The sequence below is a fragment of the Zootoca vivipara genome, chromosome 11 (assembly GCF_965207765.1).
Source record: "Zootoca vivipara chromosome 11, rZooViv2.hap1.1, whole genome shotgun sequence".
In the NCBI taxonomy this organism is placed as follows: domain Eukaryota; kingdom Metazoa; phylum Chordata; class Lepidosauria; order Squamata; family Lacertidae; genus Zootoca; species Zootoca vivipara.
Genome location: NC_142594.1, coordinates 33,815,464 through 33,834,932, shown reverse-complemented (window position 1 = coordinate 33,834,932; position 19,469 = coordinate 33,815,464). Strand labels below are relative to the sequence as shown.

The following is a 19,469-nucleotide window of genomic DNA, read 5'->3' as shown; positions in this document are numbered from 1 at the left end:
TGAACTTGGCCACACTGACTGGGGCTAATGGAAGCCAGAGTCTATACAGCAGCAAGTTCCCCACCCCGGTCTATGAATATTTGCAAACAAGTACTCTTGCGGCCCACTTGGTATGAAATGTTGGGTGGGTCTCCCTGATCTGGAAAATCAATTTCCTCTATCAGCACCTAGATCTGGTCCATGACCACCTGCGACCACACTTGTAGGTGTAGCAAAGAGACTTTGTTCTTAAAACTTTATTTATGATGATGATCAGGATATACAAAATATAAATGTTGGTGAGCAAAGTTTGTACATAGAGGTTTATGAGTAGGATCTCTTTATGGTATGCTGACCACGGTTAGCGATTTTTGTGTGGAAAACACAAGGCATTTGTTTTATTGAATATTATTAAAAATGGTAAAAAAATACAATACATAATATACAGCAATAGGCAGTATCGGAGCCCAAGAAGCTTGAATAAAATCAGTTGTCTGTTATTGATCAAGCTTATAAGTGTAGCTTAACCATAACCTTATTCATTGGTATATGCAGGGCAACACTATAATTAAACAATTTTGTTGGGTCCTGAGTCCATCGTAGCAAAAATGAATTTAAAATTCAAATTCAAATCCAGTCCCAAACCACAAAGACCATGAATTTATAGGGGGGTCGGAAATCCATTGTGTTTAACTATCAACACATTCTCCATAAAGTAATGAACACCTTCCGTCACAATGAGAGGAAATTGCAGGTGTGTACATTTCACAGTATACATGGCCTAGGAAAGCATAGTCAATTTAGGAACCTTTAAAGTGCTGCTCAAATTTGAAAGAGAACATAAATCTGAAAAGGCACAGAGTAGGACCAAAAGCCATAGTTCAAATTTATTATTGCTTTGTCTATAGACCAGGCTTTCCCAACTTATTGCCCTCCAAATGTTCTGAACTGATCAGTCATCAGGGATGATGGGAACTAGTGCAAAACATCTGAAGGGAATCTGGTTTGGGAGTGCTGCCATAAACTTTCTCATCATCAGTGTAATTCATATTCTCAGATGTGGCCCACTGTATATTGGGCTCCTCTTACACAGAGGAGATAGGGCAAAGGCTATAATTGTTTCCTTCAGTCTCAAATCCAGAAAAGGAAGGTGCACTCATCCCCTAAACACCTTAGCTGAATATTGACCAGTTGCCGCTGAGAGTTGCTGGGCCTTACATTACAGAGTAATAATGGAACACATAATTTCTGAGCTTATTTTTGATGCGTATAAATTGCTTGCACTTTTCTTTTTGCTATTGCAGATAATGTGTGTTGAAACTGTACATTTGCTAAGAGCTTATACAGCTGACCTGCATTGGCTGCTGTTTGTCTGGCTTATGCCTTTGGGTATTCTTTCCCAGCCCTGTCGAATATCAGTTAACGGCCGATCGATACATGGAAATATGAGGAAAAACTTCATGGCCAACACAATGCAGGGGATAATGAGAGAGAGGATGTAAACGGAAGGAAGGCACCATGGGTAGGAGCCAGCGTTCAGGAACCTCTTCCCACCGTAGAGCAGTGTATGGGCAGTGCACAACACCAGCGTCAGGTAGCCCAGAGAAGACTAGAAAACAAACAAACAAAAATGATTGCAAAGCTAACTTCCCCATTATGAGACACATGGCGGCAAATCAGAAAGCATTCTATCCTGTTATCAACAGATGACCAAAACTCAATTCTCCCACTGAATCCAGCTGGCAATTTTCTTGGTCAAGATGGGATAAAGAAGCCCATTGTGTCTTTGGGCAAGTTTGCCCGCAGGGCTGAGCATCAGTTCACAATGCATCAAGATAATGGCCAGGTTTATGCTACCTTTCAATACCAATATATGCAAAGGAAGCTCTCAATCATAGAGGCAGGACATTGAACTAATCAGGCCTATGAGGCACAGCTCTCTTCTTTGGGTTAGATCAGGCATCCCCAAACTTCGGCCCTCCAGATGTTTTGGACTACAATTCCCATCATCCCTGACCACTGGTCCTCTTAGCTAGGGGTCATGGGAGTTGTAGGCCAAAACATCTGGAGGGCCGCAGTTTGGGGGTGCCTGGGTTAGATACATGAAATGAACTGTAGGGAGGATTAGCACAAGTATTTATAATCTATTTTTTCCAGCTTTTTGGTGGATTTCACTTTAAAAACTTTCTAAAAATGATAATTTAAAAACCTGTGATTACTGGTTTTCCCAGATGTAAGAAAAGCAAACTCGACAATATGTCGTTCATAAAACCTACAATCAGACTAATGAGAAACATTTGCAACCAAATGGCCCTGACACAAACACGTAAAAGTTCAAGGAGTAGGAACAAAATGTCTCTTATCTGCAGCAGCCACAGAGATGTCCTTGCAGGAGGGGTTGATTTCCCAAAACGAGGGAACCTGGAGAAGAGTCTTCGAAGACTTCCTGAATGGGTGGTTTGGATTGTGTTAGGCCCCTTTCCTCCTCCTTTCCAGACAAACATTAAGACTAGGATAGGGAACATGTGGCCCTCCATATGAGGTTGGACTCCAACTTCCATCATCTAGGCAGCCTAACCAATATATTAGGAATGGAAATTGTAGTCCAGCAATGTCTGGAGAGCCAGAGGTTGTCCATACCTGAATTAAGAAGAGCCACGCTGGACAGGACTAACGGCCTATATATGCCAGAATCCTCTTTACCACAGTAGCCAACCAGATGCCCCCAGGATAATTGGGCTTTACTTCTGAGGAAATGTCCATAGGAACACACACTGAAAGTGAGGTAGAAGAAAAGTTAGCTTGCTGGCTAGCAAGCTCTCTTACCTGTACGAAGCGAAACTCTCTCCAGTTGACACTGTTGCTGACAGAGGGCAAGGATGTTATTCCCAGGAGGAGAAACAGAAAGAACCCCAAGATGCCCAAAGAAAGATACGAGTCACTAATCCAGGCTCTTTCATTGTCCAGTGGTTCTGTTTTGTTGTTCAACACCTAAGGGGATGAAAGTTTTTAGAATACTTTTTAATACCCAGTAGGTACAGATTAAAATACATCTATAAAATACATCTATAAATAGCTTTAATACTGTGAAATATTCAAGGTGCTCTTGGCAGGTTTTGTAGGTGCATGTCAAATTGACAAAAGTTGCACCCATCAAAAGTCAGGAAATTTCTATCTTAGAATTGTAAAGAGTGGAGATAAAATGGAATGCCCTCTTTTCTAGATTTGCTAATGTCTGTTTCTGTCAGCTGTGTAGGGAAGTTTGTTTCTGGCAGGTGACAGAAGTTTTGCAAGGTTGCCCTGTGGAATGTGCTTGCTTGCTTGACCTGACAAGCACAGACCTTGTTCAAATGTCCTGCCTCTGAAAGGTCCAGAACCTTACATGGTGGACAGTGTCATGAATGAAGAGCAGGCAAGAGGGGATCAATTCCATGCTTTGATACAACATCTTTGGTGGATCTGAATTAGGCCCAAATCCAACTGTGTGGGTTGGTGAATGGAGTTTATCTGGCTTCATTTTTAAGACCGAAGTGTTAGAACGGTCTCTAGGTTTCATAGCACTTATAAATCGTAAATCGGAAAAGTGCCAGAGGAGCAGAAGCTTAGAATTTTTTCACAGCCTTCCCATATTTATTGGGCCTTCCTCCAACAGCTCTCCATCTTTGGTGTGTAAACAGTATTGTGTGAAGGGGGACCACCTGCCTTCCAGAGGCAGCGTGGGATCAAGACCCTATGGTTTTTGCTTTTACTGTTAAGATGGCTGGTGGTAGAGGTTCTAAACGGCAACTGGGGTTCGAACAGTTGAGGTTTCCTCCCCAGTAAGAACCAATGGCTGCTCTTACCAAGAACACCGCTCACTCTCTTTTACATTTGGATGTCTCCATGGGAGCATAGGGAGAAGCAGGAAGGGCACGATCTGTGCCAGATGGAGAGCAGCAAGCATGTTGGCCCTTGCGATGTTTCTGATGGCTTCAAAGCCCTGCCTGCATCACATCCCCATACAAAGTTGCAAAGACCTCAGCGCTGGTGGTGAAATGGGAGAAGAAACAGCACAACATCAACTTACCTGTGCAATGGCATAAGAGTTCCACCTCCATCGTACATAGCCCCGAATAGGGATAACGAGTGTATACAAAACATGGAGGAAAGCGTAAGCCAAGGCTACCAAGCCAAGCTGTTTCCTGCAGAGCATCCATTTGTCTAGCCAATCTGGAAAGCGTCTGTACTTTGTACCTCTGTATAACTGGAGAACAGCAGCAAAGATCCCAGGCAAGTAAACCAGAGCAAGGAGGATGAGTGCCACAGCAGGGCAGACACGGTTTGGGATGCTGATGGCAATAAAAAAGGAACGGTCCACTTGTTTCTTAGTGTAAGTATAGACCACATCGCGAACCACACTGTAGAAGAAGATGAATGCACTGAGGACAAGGGAGAGATAGATGGGGTATTTCCACATTGGGAAAAGTTGCAAAGGGTAATTCTCAATTTCCGTTGCTGCTAAGAGAGACCCTTTATCCAATGGAGTAAGATCAAGGCTTCGAATGATCTCCATAACCTTTTCCTTTGACTTGCTGTCATCTCCACAGACAAATACCTGGAGCAAAACAACAGCAACAGCAACAACAACACAATGAAGAGAGACCTTTTTTCTTTGTTGACAGTGTTTGCTTTCAAACACTGCTCTGACTTCAATAAGAAGCTGTGTTTGAATTGCCAGAGTAGGTCTAATGGCCACAATTAACTCGTGTTTTTAGAAGACTATCAACTGAGCAGAATTTGGCTAAAACTGAGAAGAATCAGAAATGGGGGGCAGGGAATGGGGAACCTGCAGTCTCCAGGTAGTGGAATATAACTCCTATTATTCTTTACCATTGGCCATGATGTCTCAGGCTGATGGGAGCTTGAGTCCAACAGCAGGTCCACAGGTTCCCCAACCCTGGTCTAGGGCTAGTGATTTTCATTAAGGGCCCTTTACCTCCCTCCTCCTCACAAAGAAGAAAATTAAAAGCTGGACTTTTCTCACTTGATGCAAACTTTTTGCTTTCTTATCAGCTCTCAGATGGTTAGATCTCCAGTCTAGAAACAGTTTTATATAATGCCATAAGCAGTTCACCTAGAGAGCCTTTGAACTTGGAAGAAATGCTTTAGGATTTGCAAAATGAAGATCTAGAACTGGGCTTTCACCTTTTAAGGCTCTTTAAATATGAGCATCTTTTGCTGCAGAGATGTCATTACCTGTCTGCTTGCATCCAGAGCACCTGACTGCAGAGCCCAGGCTGACACAGTGTTAAATGCTTTCACCACTTTGCTTCCTGGCAGGAGCTGGGCAAGATATTCAGCATTGGATTCCAGGTACTGGTTTATTTTGAGGTTGTTGCTCACATCCACCAGCACTTTCCCACGGAGTACTTCCCTTAGGTTTTCCAGAAAGCTGTAATGTGTTCTGTGGACTGCTAAAATGATAACAGCAGATGTCTCTGCAGCTTCTGCATGAGAAAGCACTGTGGCTCCTTCAGGGATCAGAGAAGAAGTCTGAGCACCTCGGCTTCCAAACACTATAGAATAGCCACACTGCATCATTTTGTGTCCTAGAGATCTTGCAAAATCGCCTGTTCCAAAAATGCACACCGTCTCCTTCTTGTTAGGTACATCTGTAGTCAGCGGAATCATTGTAGTGTTCTTCTCCATAATGGACAGGTACAATGGTCACCTACTAAGATACAAGATTGTACATATTAAACCTTATATCTGAACTTGCTAGGGATAAAATAACTCAATTTAGTTCTCAACTCAAGCTTGGTGATTTACAGTAAGGAGGGTTGTATAAGGTCACAGGCATTTGTCCTGTGGAATCTGCAGTAATGGAAACATAACAGATAAGTTTTCTTTGGCTCTGTTTTTAATGTGATATATAATATCTCTCTCTCTCTCTCTCTCTCTCTCTCTCTCTCTCTGTGTGTGTGTGTGTGTGTGTGTGTGTGTGTTAGAAACTTGCCTGTTGGTATGAAAACTGTTGATATATGAAATATTAGCTAATCTTTTATATAATGCTGCTTTTAATAGTTTACTTCTTTTGGCACAGCAGCACATCCTACAAGGTTAACTTACAAGAAACTGAAACTAGACCTTCCAGAGGATGCTGTGGGTGGCTTAGGCAATTTCACTGCACTGTTTGAGCTCACTCTCCAGTGTGCAAGAATGAGCATAGACCAGCCGTCTTGGGGGGGGGGGGACTTTCTGATGCTCTCAGTATCTTGAGAGATTCAAGTGAGGGAGGGGGATTATGCAGTTTCCTTTTGCAAGTATTCTCGGGATCCAGCACAAAACACAGGAGGTGCTTCTCTTATGTGACTTCTTGTTTTGAACTTAACCTCAGCTTAAAACCTCTTTGCAAAACTATGTGTAGTTTTCATGCAGATATCTGTGTGGAACTGTGTGTTTGTTGTTTTTAATCGGAGCTTGGGTTTTGTTTGTTTTTTTGGTCCCTAGAACCTTCATTTTATATACCATATTGGCCTGAATATAAGCCGCACCTGCAAATAAGCTGCACCTTTAAAATTCAATACTTCTTTGCAGGTGCTGCTTCTGAGCGCACTGTGCACCCGCTTCCTGGCACTACTGCCTCCCGGCATTACCTCCCCAAGCCGGCACCGGCTGTCCCCCGCCCCCTGTTCAGGGCAGTAGTGCCAGGAGGCAGACACGCAGCGCTCGGTTCTGAATATAAGCTGTACTTTAACTTTTCACAGTCAGAATTTGGGGGTGGGGGAAGTGCTGCTTATATTCAGGCCAATATGGTACACCTTCATTTCACAAAGTTTCTTTTCTCCCTAAAGGGGGAAATGCAAAACCACAAAGCAAATAGTTTTGTCGAAGAAATATATTCCTTTGTGACTTCAAAAGTTATTTGAAGAAATAAAGGGGTGCCATATTTTGGGGAAATAATCTGTATCAGACCTTGGCCACCTCAAAAGTCAAGTAAACATGGGGAGAAAAATGCTGCACTCCACCCATGATAATTTGACCAAAATTTTCTCTCCCTTTTGACAGTTTTTGAACATTATTTATTTTCTTCTTTATTGATGGGGAATAGTAGGGCAGGGAAGAAATTTGGGGTAATATATGGGGCACAACACTAATTTGCTGTGTCTATAGGCATCGTGATTGCTGGGTTTAAAAAGATTAGGGCTAGCTGAGGTGCTGATCCAGAGAGGTGGATAAGCAAGACTATGAAGAGACTTGTAGGTTAAAGTAAGTTTAAAATTAGTAAGTATTAGTTACAACCCCACAGTGGTGACTGGTGCCCATTGGTGGAGAGTAGGGGCAGAATGCAGGAGCCCAACAGTAGGTGGAGGCAGAGCTCATAACAGGCAGACCCAATTACTTCCGCAGAGCTTGCTCCTTGCTGAATTCTGCAAGGCCAACACTGATGCAAAGGAGGAGGAAGCTGACAGCCAGAGCCACTTCCTGGAACTGTCAGACAGGCGTGGTGGTTATACTTGTGCATCTTTGCACATTACTGCTAATAATATCACTACCCCACCCAGAAAGAAACTTCCAAGTTTTTTGGATGCTGTTCAGGTTTAGAAAGATGGGCTATTAACACCCCACCCCACCCACACCAAAAAACAAAAACCCAGTTTCTTTACAACAGCCTGAGAGAATTCAAACAATCTATGCTACTTCCCTAGCTGGGGACATTTTGGTGCAATAAATGCACAGGTAAACCCCGAGCAAACTTTTAGCTTTAGGGATGTTGAGAGCCTCTTTGGCCACTAGGTGGCAGCATGGATTTGCTTTGCAACTTTATGTCTTTCTGTTTTTATGTCAGCCTTATGGCTATATACGTGTGCTTGAAAAGGAAATACTAAAGAGATATATTTGTTTTTCTTATGGGGAATAAATGCTATAGAAATTCAATAAATAAGTGAAACAGCATTTAGTACACACTATATATTTTTCCTAACTATGGCTTTACCTTCTTCCCGTTTCTCACGAAATTGGAATAAAAAGGGGAAAGACTAGAGTTGCCAAGGGCGTATGTTTTAGGGCTGACCTCCATGATTAAACCTACATAAATGTGCACATGCCTGGGAAAAAAATAGGTCCGAATAAACAAAATGCAGGATAGAATAGAATAGAATAGAATAGATACTTTATTGTCATTGTACATAGTACAACGAAATTGAATGCCATCCCATAAAAAACAATATAGAAACACAATTATAGCCACACACAAACATACATATACACCCATCACAACTCCCCGGGATCATATTATTTAGTTACAGCATTTAAGATGGTTATAGCTCTCGGATAGAAACTGTTTTTTAATCTATCCGTTCTTGATTTAATTGTTCTGTGTCTCTTGCCCGAAGGCAACGGTGCAAAAAGACTATATCCAGGATGAGATGAATCCTGTAAAATATTATTTGCTTTTTTTATGGCAACGGGAATTGTATAGTTCTTCCAGAGATGGGAGAAGATGACCGATAATCCTTTGGGCTGTGGTTATGACCTCCTAGAGCACTTTCCTATCCATGACTGTGCAGCTGGAAAACCAAGCACAGATACAGTATGTAAGAATGCTCTCTATGGAGCCTCGGTAGAAGGACACCAGCAGTCTCTCACTCAGGTTGTTCTTTTTTAAAAGTCTGAGGAAATATATTCTCTGCTGGGCCTTCTTCACCAGAGCAGTGGTATTCGCACTCCAGGTCATACTCTGCTCGATGGTGACACCTAAGAACTTAAATACAGCCACCCTCTCCACCCGGTCCCTGCCTTTTTCTTCCTGTAGTCCACCACCAGTTCCTTGGTCTTGACAGTATTAAAGACCAGATTGTTATCTCCACACAGACCATAGAGCCGCTCTACCTCGTCCTGATAGGCGGACTCATCCCCCCCCCGAAATGAGCCCCACCACAGTGGTGTCATCAGCAAATGTGATGATAGTATTCAGAATAGAACCACTGAAATTAATGGATATAGAATCATAGAATTGTAGAGTTGGAAGGGACCCCAGTGGTCATCTACTCTAAACTCTTGTGATGCAGGAATCCTGCCGACAGTCAGGATTAACAGCCTGATGCACTGACCCATTGTACCACCCAAGGGCTAAGTTGGGTCTACTCTGACTAAAACTTTGTCATACTCAAGAGTAGACACATTCAACCCCCTTTCTGAGGGGTCTCAAACACTTTGAATGCACCCCCCTCAAAAAAACCCCACATCCTGTTTTATTTCCCTCTTGTGCTGAAGAGTTATGTAATCAAAACTGACCTTTTTGATAGCTTTCGGAATGTCAAGGGCGTCATTGACTACTAGGAAAAACAGCAATGTAAGCGCAGCCTTGTTTTACCTCCAAGGATCAAGCCGAATTGCAGGGATGATAAACCTGTGGCCCTTTGAATGTTGTTGGACCACAACACCTGGAGGGCCCACAGGTTCCCCATCCTTGTAATGTAGTGGGGAACTGTAAAGTAGTGGGGAACCACAGGCCAGAGGAACAAAATGTGGCCCCCCAGACCTCCCTGTCTGACCCTTGTGACTATCAGCAGGCCACACACATCTCATCACTCCTGCTTGGTGCTCTGCTTCATATTTTTGCTTGTGTCCTTGAATCCTCATCATGCCTCTTGGTTGCCCAGATGGAGGATAGAGAGGTAAATATTACTTTAAATTGTCACCTTTGCTGCTGGCTCCACCCACCACTGTCATGTGCCCCCCTCCCCAGATAGGAATGAGGCCCCCAGTCTGAAAAAGGTTGCCCACTTCTGCTGAATAGTCATGGGGGACCAGAGTCATAGCAGTAGTTATAGGTAGGTAGCCGTGTTGGTCTGACATAGCTGAAACAAAATAAAAAAAATTCCTTCCAGCAGAACCTTAAAGACCAACTAAGTTTTTATTTTGGTAATGAGCAATTTATTTATTTTTTACATTTCCCAGAAACACTTATATTCTGGTCCAAATTGTCTGGGGCGGGGTTGGGGGTAGAGAGAGGGGTTGGAATTTCCATGTTTTCCTCTTCTTATTCTTTCTTCATTCATACTCTCTTTTGTTTTTCCAGTATTGCTACATCTAGGAAATGAATGTCCAACTTAAAATGGGGGAAAAATAAAATAAAAGAGTATGTTGTGAATTATAAGGCCCTTCTGTTATGAGGTGCACATTGAGAAATTCAAAATAAACCCGGGGGGGGGGGAATCCAAGGGCCAGGCTCGTAATGCAGCAAATTTATCAGTGTAATTTATTTTTTAAGGAAATGAGCTCCTTTCTCCGGCACACATACTTTCAGCAAAAAGATCCTGCACCGTGAGTTTTGACACAGCAGATAAAACGAATTGTTAGAGGTGATAAATCCTCTAGTGGAGAATGTGCCGCTGTTCTGCTCCTCACATCTCTTCCTTTTATCAGGAGAATACTAAAGCTGCCTGGAGGTTCCCGAGACATATGAAGCAGAGGTCTAAAAAGATGTGCTTAATGTTGTCTAAATCATAACAAACTACTGAAAGAGCTGCAAATCTCATCGCCTCAACCTGTTCCCATAAATACATAAGACCAGGCTTAAAAGTTGAGTCGTTTTCTTTGCATTTCCAGGGTTGTTGAACGGTTCAGGGTCTAAAAGTATCAGGCGTTAATCCAGTCCAGTCAACTGCGGAGTGAATTGGAAATGAGCCCATAAAGTCCAGGAAGTTTCAAAGGGAGAGCCAGGCTTACAAAGGACTGAGCAGGGTGTGTGTGTGTGTGTGTGTGTGTGTGTGTGTGTGTGTGTGTTTATGCATGGTGTTAAAATATACACTTGACTGCAACAATGTGGGTTTCTGACTTGTAGGGGATACAAAAAATAGGTAGCCTATCTCGAATAATGGTAGTTTTCGACAGTGTGCTTTTTATCCTTTGCGCTGATGTAATTCTCAGTTGCTGGTTTTACAGTGATTCTGGTTTCACAATGTTTGGATTTCATCTTTTTATTGTATTTTACTTTAGATCTCATGGTTTTATTTGTCACAAAAACCTTTGTTTTTGCACAGTACAGAAATACTGGAAACAAGCTAAAACTGTTAATAACGGCTTGTGACAGCAGAGTAGCTGTTGTTTGTCTGTTGCAGCAAAAAGTTTTGTGGAACCTTAGAGGTAAGCAAATTTGTTTTGGCCTAAGCTTCCGTTGACTTCTAGATTCTTTACCATGTGACCAATGATCCTCCATGCTTCCCCACCCCACCCCATGATTAGGGACGGGTGACTTTTTTTCAATGTTGATGTCTATCAGTTTCTCATTTTTCCAATTTTCAGGTCACCACATTTCAGTATCATTCTGTATTCTTTTTTTCCCTTGGGAAAATGCATCAGCATTTTAGTACTCACTCCCCCCCCAATATACACATCTTTATATTCAAATTTTGCCCAATGCAAACACTTTGGTATTCAGTGTCCCCTTCAAATATAAGGCGTGGTGTAGTGGTTAAGAGCAGTGGACTCGTAATCTGGCGAACCGGGTTCAATTCCCCGCTCCTCCACATGCAACTGCTTCGGCTAGTCACACTTCTCTGAAGTCTCTCAGCCTCACTCACCTCACAGAGTGTTTGTTGTGGGGGAGGAAGGGAAAGGAGAATGTTAGCCGCTTTGAGACTCCTTAAGGGGAGTGAAAGGCGGAATATCAAGTCCAATCTCCTCCTCCTTCTCCTCTTCTTCCTAATTTGTTGCTTTTTGTGCACATTTCACCTCTAACAAAAGCATCTTGGAAGCTTTTGTTGCTGCTGGGGAATTAGAAATGCAAATTTGAAAAGACAGCTGTGTTTTTGGTTTGCGTATGGTTTCAGGAAACAGGAATTAGGCATGTTTGGATTAAAATTTCAGCCGAACTGAACTTCTCCACCCACCCCTAGCCTTTAGCTAAGATTCTGCTTGTGATCGTCTGGTAATTGTTGTCTACATCTCCCACTGCAAGCCATAGCATTCAGCATAATCATGGGCTGCACTGTGCCTCATTCCTGGTAACTGTGCTTCTAACAGCAGAGGCATTAGTTACATGACGACCTTAGCCATAGCGGGATGTCATAACCATTATGCCAAGCAGCTAAAACAACACCTCTGGCTCTGGTTTGACACCGGGAAGTTCCTTGATGTTGCAATTGGGACTTGCTGCCAGTTTCTGCTGGTAAAGTGCCTGCAAAAACAGTGTGTGACCTCTTATCACTTACTAATGTAAGGTACTACAAAAGAGCTTCTAATCTAACATAAAGAGAAACTCATACAGGCGAATAAAGGAAAGGACAATAGAAAACATGCTTATGCAAATTTGTATCCTCTGTTGCAGTTAGAATGGATGTGTGTAGGTAAAGGTAAAGGTAAAGAACCCCTGGATGGTTAAGTCCCGTCAAAGGCGCTTTTCAAGCCAAGGAAGCCAGAGTCTGTCCACAGAGTTTTTCTGGGACATGTGGCCAGCATGACTAAACCACTACTGGCGCATGGAGGACTGTGATGAGTGGTGCCAGAGTGCACAGAAACATTGTGTACCTTCCTACCACAGCAGTTCATTTTTATCCACCTACACTGGTGTGCTTTTGAACAGATAGGTTGGCAGAAGCTGGGACAGAGCAACGGGAGCTCACCTTCCGATCGGCAAGCCCAAGAGGCTCAGTGCTTTAGACCACAGCGCCACCCACGTTGCCTTGGGTGTGTGTAAGAAAAACATCAGTAGCTACCCAGAGATAATAAGATGCCTGACAGACATAATGACATCAGGTAAAGATCTTCCCATAATTGCATTTCCGTACTAGAAGAGACCTAAGCTGCTGAATATCTGCCTGCTACACAGCTGTTAAAGGCACAAGCGCTCTGTTCTCCTCCAGCACCAACCCTAAACTATGCAAAGACCTAGTGTGCTAACCAGGATGCTGCTGTCAGTAGGGAAGGAGATTTTCACTCCCAAGTTGTGTTTTCATATGCAGTGCTTTGCTCTTCCTAACAAAAGTGTACGGCACTTAAGGCAGAACTGACAGCCCATCATATTGATGGGTGCCTTTGCCTCTGTTGATTTTATAACACGGTTACTCTCGAAAACAAAATGAGCAGGTAGTGATGCATGTCTCTTCACACCAAGTTATTGTTAGTACCTCTAAAGGTCAGTTGCAGGCCAATTCTTTAACATGTTGCAGTGTGCTACAAATCAAGCTACAGCAGGGATGGAGAACCTGTGTCCAGGGAGATGTTGCTGATGAACTACAGTTCCCAGCACCCATGGAGAACTGCAGGTTCTTCACCCCCCAAATACAGGGTTGGCTAGGACATCAAAACTTTATTTTAGTGTCTCTACGATTTATCTTCGTATGTGTGTGTGGCACACAAGTACAAACCCTATTTTCTGCCTCTCCATTCCTCATTGGGGCAGCAGGTGTTTGCTCACATAAAGCAAGCCTTGTTGCCTCCCATGCTTTTGTCATGTCTGGAAGTGTATGTTGGCCTTTTCCACAGCAAGTGCACATGCAGCTCCTCTGGGCTTTGAGTGCCGCATAATGTAGCCCCTTGTGCTTTCAGATCAAAAGAAATTCTCCTGCCACAATCTGAAAACACACAGACAGGAAAGAAATAATGACAGCTGACTCAAGAACTTGGATCTATAACTGGAGCCTGGATGGATAACAAACAAAGAGCCGTCCTTTCAAAGGGAACAGTCTGCACCTGAATAACAAGAATTGCTAGAAGAAGCAGGGCAAGTGAGGCATAGTTGATCTCTGAGTGAATGACTGGATGGAAATTTCAGGAAAGTGGATTAGCTGGGTGGAGCTGGAGCAGGCTGGGTCCTGCACATATGGATTAGAGATGGAGGGTCTGGGCCTGCTGCTGGCCACCAACTAAGCTGTTGATGGGCTTAGCATTATACCTGAACCTGAGCTTGAGCTTTGTTTCCCCCAAACAAACCTTGTGGTTACAGTTTGTGGTTTGTTTGGAAAGAGACAATGATTTATTTTGAAGAAGCGTGTTGAGGCTCCTGCATTGCAGGAGGTTGAACTAGATCAATGTTTCCCAACCTTGGGTCTCCAGCTGTTTTCAGACTACAGTTCCTATCGTCCCTGACCATTGGTCTTGCTAGCTAGGGATGATGGGAGTTGTTGTCCAAAAACAGCTGAAGACCCAATGTTGGGAAACATTGAACTAGATCAGGCACCCCCAAACTGTGGCCCTCCAGATATTTTGGCCTACAACTCCCATGATCCCTAGCTAAGAGGACCAGTGGTCAGGGATTATGGGAACTGTAGTCCAAAACATCTGGAGGGCCGAAGTTTGGGGATGCCTGCTGTAAACCATTCCTAAGCTCAACTATGGTTTACAGCAGGCATCCCCAAACTCAGCCCTCCAGATGTTTTGGGACTACAACTCCCATCATCCCTAGCTAACAGAACCAGTGGTCAGGGATGGTGGGAATTGTAGTCCCAAAACATCTGGAGGGCTGAGGTTTGGGGATGCCTGGTTTACAGTGATGTGTGAGTCAGGCCTTTGTTTGTGTGAGCTGCTTTAGAAGCCCATTGTCCTGAAAAGCATCATGCAAATATTAGGTTTTATCAATAAATAATAGTAAATATGGACTAGCTATAGGTAGGTAGCCATGTTGGTCTGACGTAGTCGAAACAAAATAAAAAAATTCCTTCTAGCAGCTGCACCTTAGAGACCAACTAAGTTTGTCTTTGGTATGAGCTTCCGTGTGCATGCACACTTCTTCAGATAAATATGGACTTCAGCCTTACATTTTTCAGCGTATTTACAGATGGAGAGCTAGTTCAGAGATGATCAGATGTAGTTGGACTCCTACCTCCAGCAGCAATGGTTAGGGATGATGGAAGCTAGAGTCTAAAAACATATGGAGGGAAAGTTTCCTAGCTCAGGGAAGTTTGGTAGGTGATCTTGTCATGTAGGGATGATGAATGCTGCTGCATTTGTTGAAATTCTATCTTCAACACAGCAGTTACAGGTATGGCCAGCTCATGATCTTTTACATCTGTTGACTCTGCTCCTTTGGTAAAGTCTCAGTCCTCTTTAAGCAACAAGTTGTTTGCGTGCTCAAAAGGGACCATGATACTAAAAACAGAAACCTCTCGCAAGTATCCATACTTTCCTTTTTAATTATGGGCTTGGCTGGAAAGCAATTAAAAGGCATCCGGTTCACCCTCCACTGGAGGGAGACCATGGCCATTGCGGTTAGTAGGTATAGATTAGCAGCCCTGTGCACCCTCATTTTGTCTAATCTTATGTTGTTGGCTATCGCTACATATTGTGGGAGCAGATTCCTACTTTAACTATGCCCTGATGTGAAGGACAACTTTCTTTTGTCCATCCTTGATCCACCAACATTCCACTTCATTGGACGTTCTAGCTTAGTAGTATGAGAAGGGCCTAGCCACTTTTACCGTTCTATGTCTAATCTTACGCATCCCTTATCATGTCTCATCTGGTTGGTCTTTTCTCTAAGCCAGGCATGTCAAACCTGCGGCCCTCCAGATGTTTTGGCCTACAAGTCCCATGATCCCTAGCTAGCAGGACCAGTGGTTGGGGAAGATGGGAATTGTAGTCCAAAACATCTGGAGGGCTGCAGGTTTGACATGCCTGCTAAGCCTTTTAGCTCCATGTGTCATAACCTTATCTCAGAGGAGAGTAGCTCCACCCTCTCGATCATTTTTGTTTCCTTTTTTCTGAAACATTTCCAACTCTACAATTTCCTTTTTGAGGCAAGTCAATTAGAATCATATACGGTATTTCAAGGGCAGCCGCACTGCAGATTTGTACAGTGGCATGTTATTGGCAGATTTGTTTTCAATCCCTCTCCTAATGATCCCTAGCATAGGGTTCAAAAAGTGAATTATTATCTTTTTGCAGAATCTAAAAACAACAATAAAAATCTCATTTTTGGCCAAAGTTGTTGGGTTTTTGTTTAGCTATTTTTAAGGAAATTCACCAAAATCTACACTTCCAACATGGGTTGCCATACATTTGGATTTTCCCGGACATTTCAGTGATTTCCACCTGAACAGTTTCCGACGGCCAAATCCCAGCTATGTCTGGGAAATTCCAGACATATGGCAGCCCTACCCAAGCACAACATTTGCCTTTTTCACAGCTGTTATGCACTGGGTTGAAATTTTTACTGAGCTATCCATTACAACCCCAAGGTCTTGTTTCTGGTCAGCCACCACCAGTTCACATCCCATACTTTCAATAGTGGTTGTCTGGATTAATGATGTGCTACAACTACAAAAAGGGGGATTAAAATTCGAGCTATTGCTATTACTGAGATGCTTGCAGATTCAGTTACAGGATCATTTATATTTACATTTTTTTAAAAAAAAGAACAGCTGTTTCACATATAACTTAGTAAACGAGCTTTTGCATTTTCTTCCCTTCCCACCCCCATTTTTTCCCACTTTAAGTGGACTGATGTGATCAGGGGAGTCGGTCAGGAGACAGTGGTACTGTATTGGGCTACTGCTGATGCGCTGACTAGATGAACTGCCCTCCACAATCCTTATTCATGGGCTGGACATAATAAAATCATAGAATTGTAGACTTGGAAGGGATCCTGAGGATCATCTAGTCCAACCCCCCTGCAGTGCAGGAATATGTAGCTGTCCCATACGGGGATCAAACCTGCAACTCTGGAGTTATCAGCTCTGTGCTGTAACCAACCAAGCTTTGAATAAAGTAGGTTCCCAACGTGGGGCACACCCCCCACAGAAAAGTAATTTGATTTTTAAGGGGGGGGGCAATTCAAGAATGAGTTATTAACAGTTAAGGGCCTTTTAGGCTTCCTCCACGTGAATTGGAGTTCACTTTTTGAATAATAAGAATTATATGTCATGGGAGGGTGGTCATCAGGATTTTAGAGATGCTTAGGTGGGGCATGGCCAAAAAAAGGTTGGGAACCACTGATCTAGATCAAGCTAACTGAACTTAGGCCCTATTGAAATCAGTGGGGCAACTTAGCCAATCTTTAGCCTAAGCCCCATTAATTTTAATGGGAACTTAGTGCACTCATCTCGGATCCAGCACAATAACGTCACACTAGCCATTATGCTTAATAAGAAATGTAATACAACACAGCGACGGCAATTTAGCAAATAACATTTAAAGCCTACCTTCTGAGGGTATAAATATAGATAATAGAAAACAGATAATTTTCTTTTGCATCACACATATGTAATGGTAAAGGTAAATAAGATTTTATTGCGCTAGCCAAAGGCCATAACAAAACCATGCAAACACTATCAAAAGAAAATATACAGTGGTACCTCGGGTTAAGAACTTAATTCATTCTGGAGGTCCATTCTTAACCTGAAACTGTTCTTAACCTGAGGTACCACTTTAGCTAATAGGGCCTCCTGTTGCTGCTGCGCCCCCGCTACGCGATTTCTGTTCTCATCCTGAAGCAAAGTTTTTAACCCGAGGTACTATTTCTGGGTTAGTGGAGTCTGTAACCTGCAGCGTCTGTAACCTGCAGCATCTGTAACCCGAGGTACCACTGTATACATGTGTAAAAACAAAGGCATCAGAACTACATAATCGCAAGTGAGACTGAAAACAGGGCAGCTCCATGATGGCCATATGTAATGGTTTTAGGTAACCATGAAGTGGGAGATGCTTTTTATGGTGTTTAATGTTTTACTGTTGTACGCTACTCTGCTATTTTATGGTATGTCAGTACATGTATACAAATAATTTTATAAATAAATAAATCAGATCTTACATTACGCACATCAAAAATACACACAGGGTATATTTCAAACCTGCCACCCAATGCTGGAAGAGGTGACTCCATCACAGTGGATTTTTTGTTATTGTTGGATGCCCTTTCCTCTTTCAAAACGGGGGAAAACAAAGCCATCTTTCGAAACCTGCGCTCCTCTGAGCTTTGCAATGTAGTTCTTTGGATAAGTAATATATATAGTAAAGGTGCAAACACTTGTATAAAGTGTGCACAGCAATGCATGTATTGGTGAAAATAGCATACAAATGTGCTGTATTGGGTAAATTGGTTTTCCAAAATGTGCATATTGGGCTAAATTGAACACACACACACACACAAAAAGTGTCTGAGAATATCACATTAAAGTGCTGCTGAATTTTCATGAGAACCTTTTTTTAAAAAATCACAAACTGATGTGGAAATGTGTAGAAGTGAATTTAAGATTGGAAAAATGAGGAACAGAGAGGAACCAAAACTGACATATTTAAAAAGGTCCGCATTTCACTTCATGGGATGAAGTGGACTCTTAAGTCCCAGAAAGCTTTTTCCATTTGTTCATTTTTTTAAAGTTGCCACAGGATCCTTTGTTGCCTATGTATGTCTAGTCTGGCCTTGAATGACACTTTTGGACCAGCTATTCACATTTTGCAGAGTCGCCAAAGAGACAAAAAAGCCTTTTCTTTTGCATTTCCAACAGCAGGAGGAAAGTAGAAACAAGTTTGGATTACCCACCGCATAGCATCTGTGCCCAGCAGAGACTAACTTGAAAAGGGTGCCTGTTTCTAAAATATCACATTCAATAAAGAGGGTGCGAACTGAGACATTCTGCAAACACTTCGGTGGGTCTCCCAAGGGGAACAGAGAGACTTGTCAAAGTTCTCAATTTAAATTGCCACTTACCTTGCACACTCTGCTGCCTGTGGTATTTCCACCCCTCCTTGTCACTTACTGAGTGCAGCTGCAGCTGCAAGCAGCATCTGGCTGGAGGAACTACAGATGTTTCCCTTTCCTTAGAAGAGAATGGGGAAGTACTTTGTTACTCCTGGACATTTATCAGCTGGAGAGCAGAGGCAGAGAAGGGAGGAGGAAGAGAGGGAAGGTTGGGGATTTTGCAAGTCTGAGCCCGGAGGGTGGAGAAGGGAACAGAATTTCCCGGCCAGCGCCTTGGGGGAAATTCCCTGCCTTGGTATTTTTTCATTGGGTGAGGTTCAGCCACGGCTGCTTACTCTGCCTGTTGGCAAGTGCTGAACTCCTGGCTCCTTGCCAGCTCCTTGTTCAAGTTGCCTTCTCTTCTGAGTTTATACAGTTGGAAAGTAACTCAGCTGCTTCAAAGGCAGAAGGAAGCTGCAGCTACTGCAGGAGCCATGCCGATCTTGTCTGTAGATCATGAGTGGTTATTTTATTCATACAGTTCATCATTCTGTATTTTAGAATTTCTGTTTTTTTGGAAGCCGCCCAGAGTGGCTGGGGGAACCCGGCCAGATGGGCGGGGTATAAATAATAAATTATTATTATTATTATTATTATTTATTCCCTTGCTAGTGGCATTTTTGCGTGACACGTCATACCACAAAGTTTGCTGGGAAGTTTGCAATATAAATAATCACAACCCTCAGCTCACTGCATTTAAGGACATAGGAGCCTGGCCAATGATCCCCCTAGCCCAGTATTCTTGCAATGGCCAACCAGGTGACTTTCTAAAGCCCAATAGCAAGACCTGAGTCCAACAGCCGTCTCCCCACTTGTAGTTCCCAGCAAT

At 43.0% G+C, this 19,469-nt stretch overlaps 1 protein-coding gene across 3 annotated transcripts; it reads right to left on the bottom strand.

Annotated features, from left to right (window-relative positions):
- Positions 1 to 221: 221 nt before the first annotated feature.
- On the bottom strand, positions 222 to 18,862 carry STEAP4 (STEAP4 metalloreductase). 3 transcript variants are annotated; one of them, XM_035129849.3, is made up of 5 exons: positions 18,611 to 18,862; positions 5,215 to 5,689; positions 4,046 to 4,573; positions 2,806 to 2,970; positions 222 to 1,588 (listed from the first exon to the last, which is right to left on the bottom strand). In XM_035129849.3, the coding sequence occupies exons 2-5, from the start codon at positions 5,665 to 5,667 to the stop codon at positions 1,319 to 1,321; spliced, it is 1,416 nt and encodes a 471-aa protein (XP_034985740.2). In that variant the 5' UTR covers positions 5,668 to 5,689; positions 18,611 to 18,862; the 3' UTR covers positions 222 to 1,318. The 3 variants fall into 3 exon arrangements, with proteins under 3 accessions (XP_034985740.2, XP_034985739.2, XP_088510643.1); XM_035129848.3 differs by having other exon boundaries at positions 5,215 to 5,692; positions 18,611 to 18,860; XM_088654517.1 differs by lacking the exon at positions 18,611 to 18,862 and adding an exon at positions 15,959 to 15,979 and having other exon boundaries at positions 5,215 to 5,692.
- Positions 18,863 to 19,469: the final 607 nt, after the last annotated feature.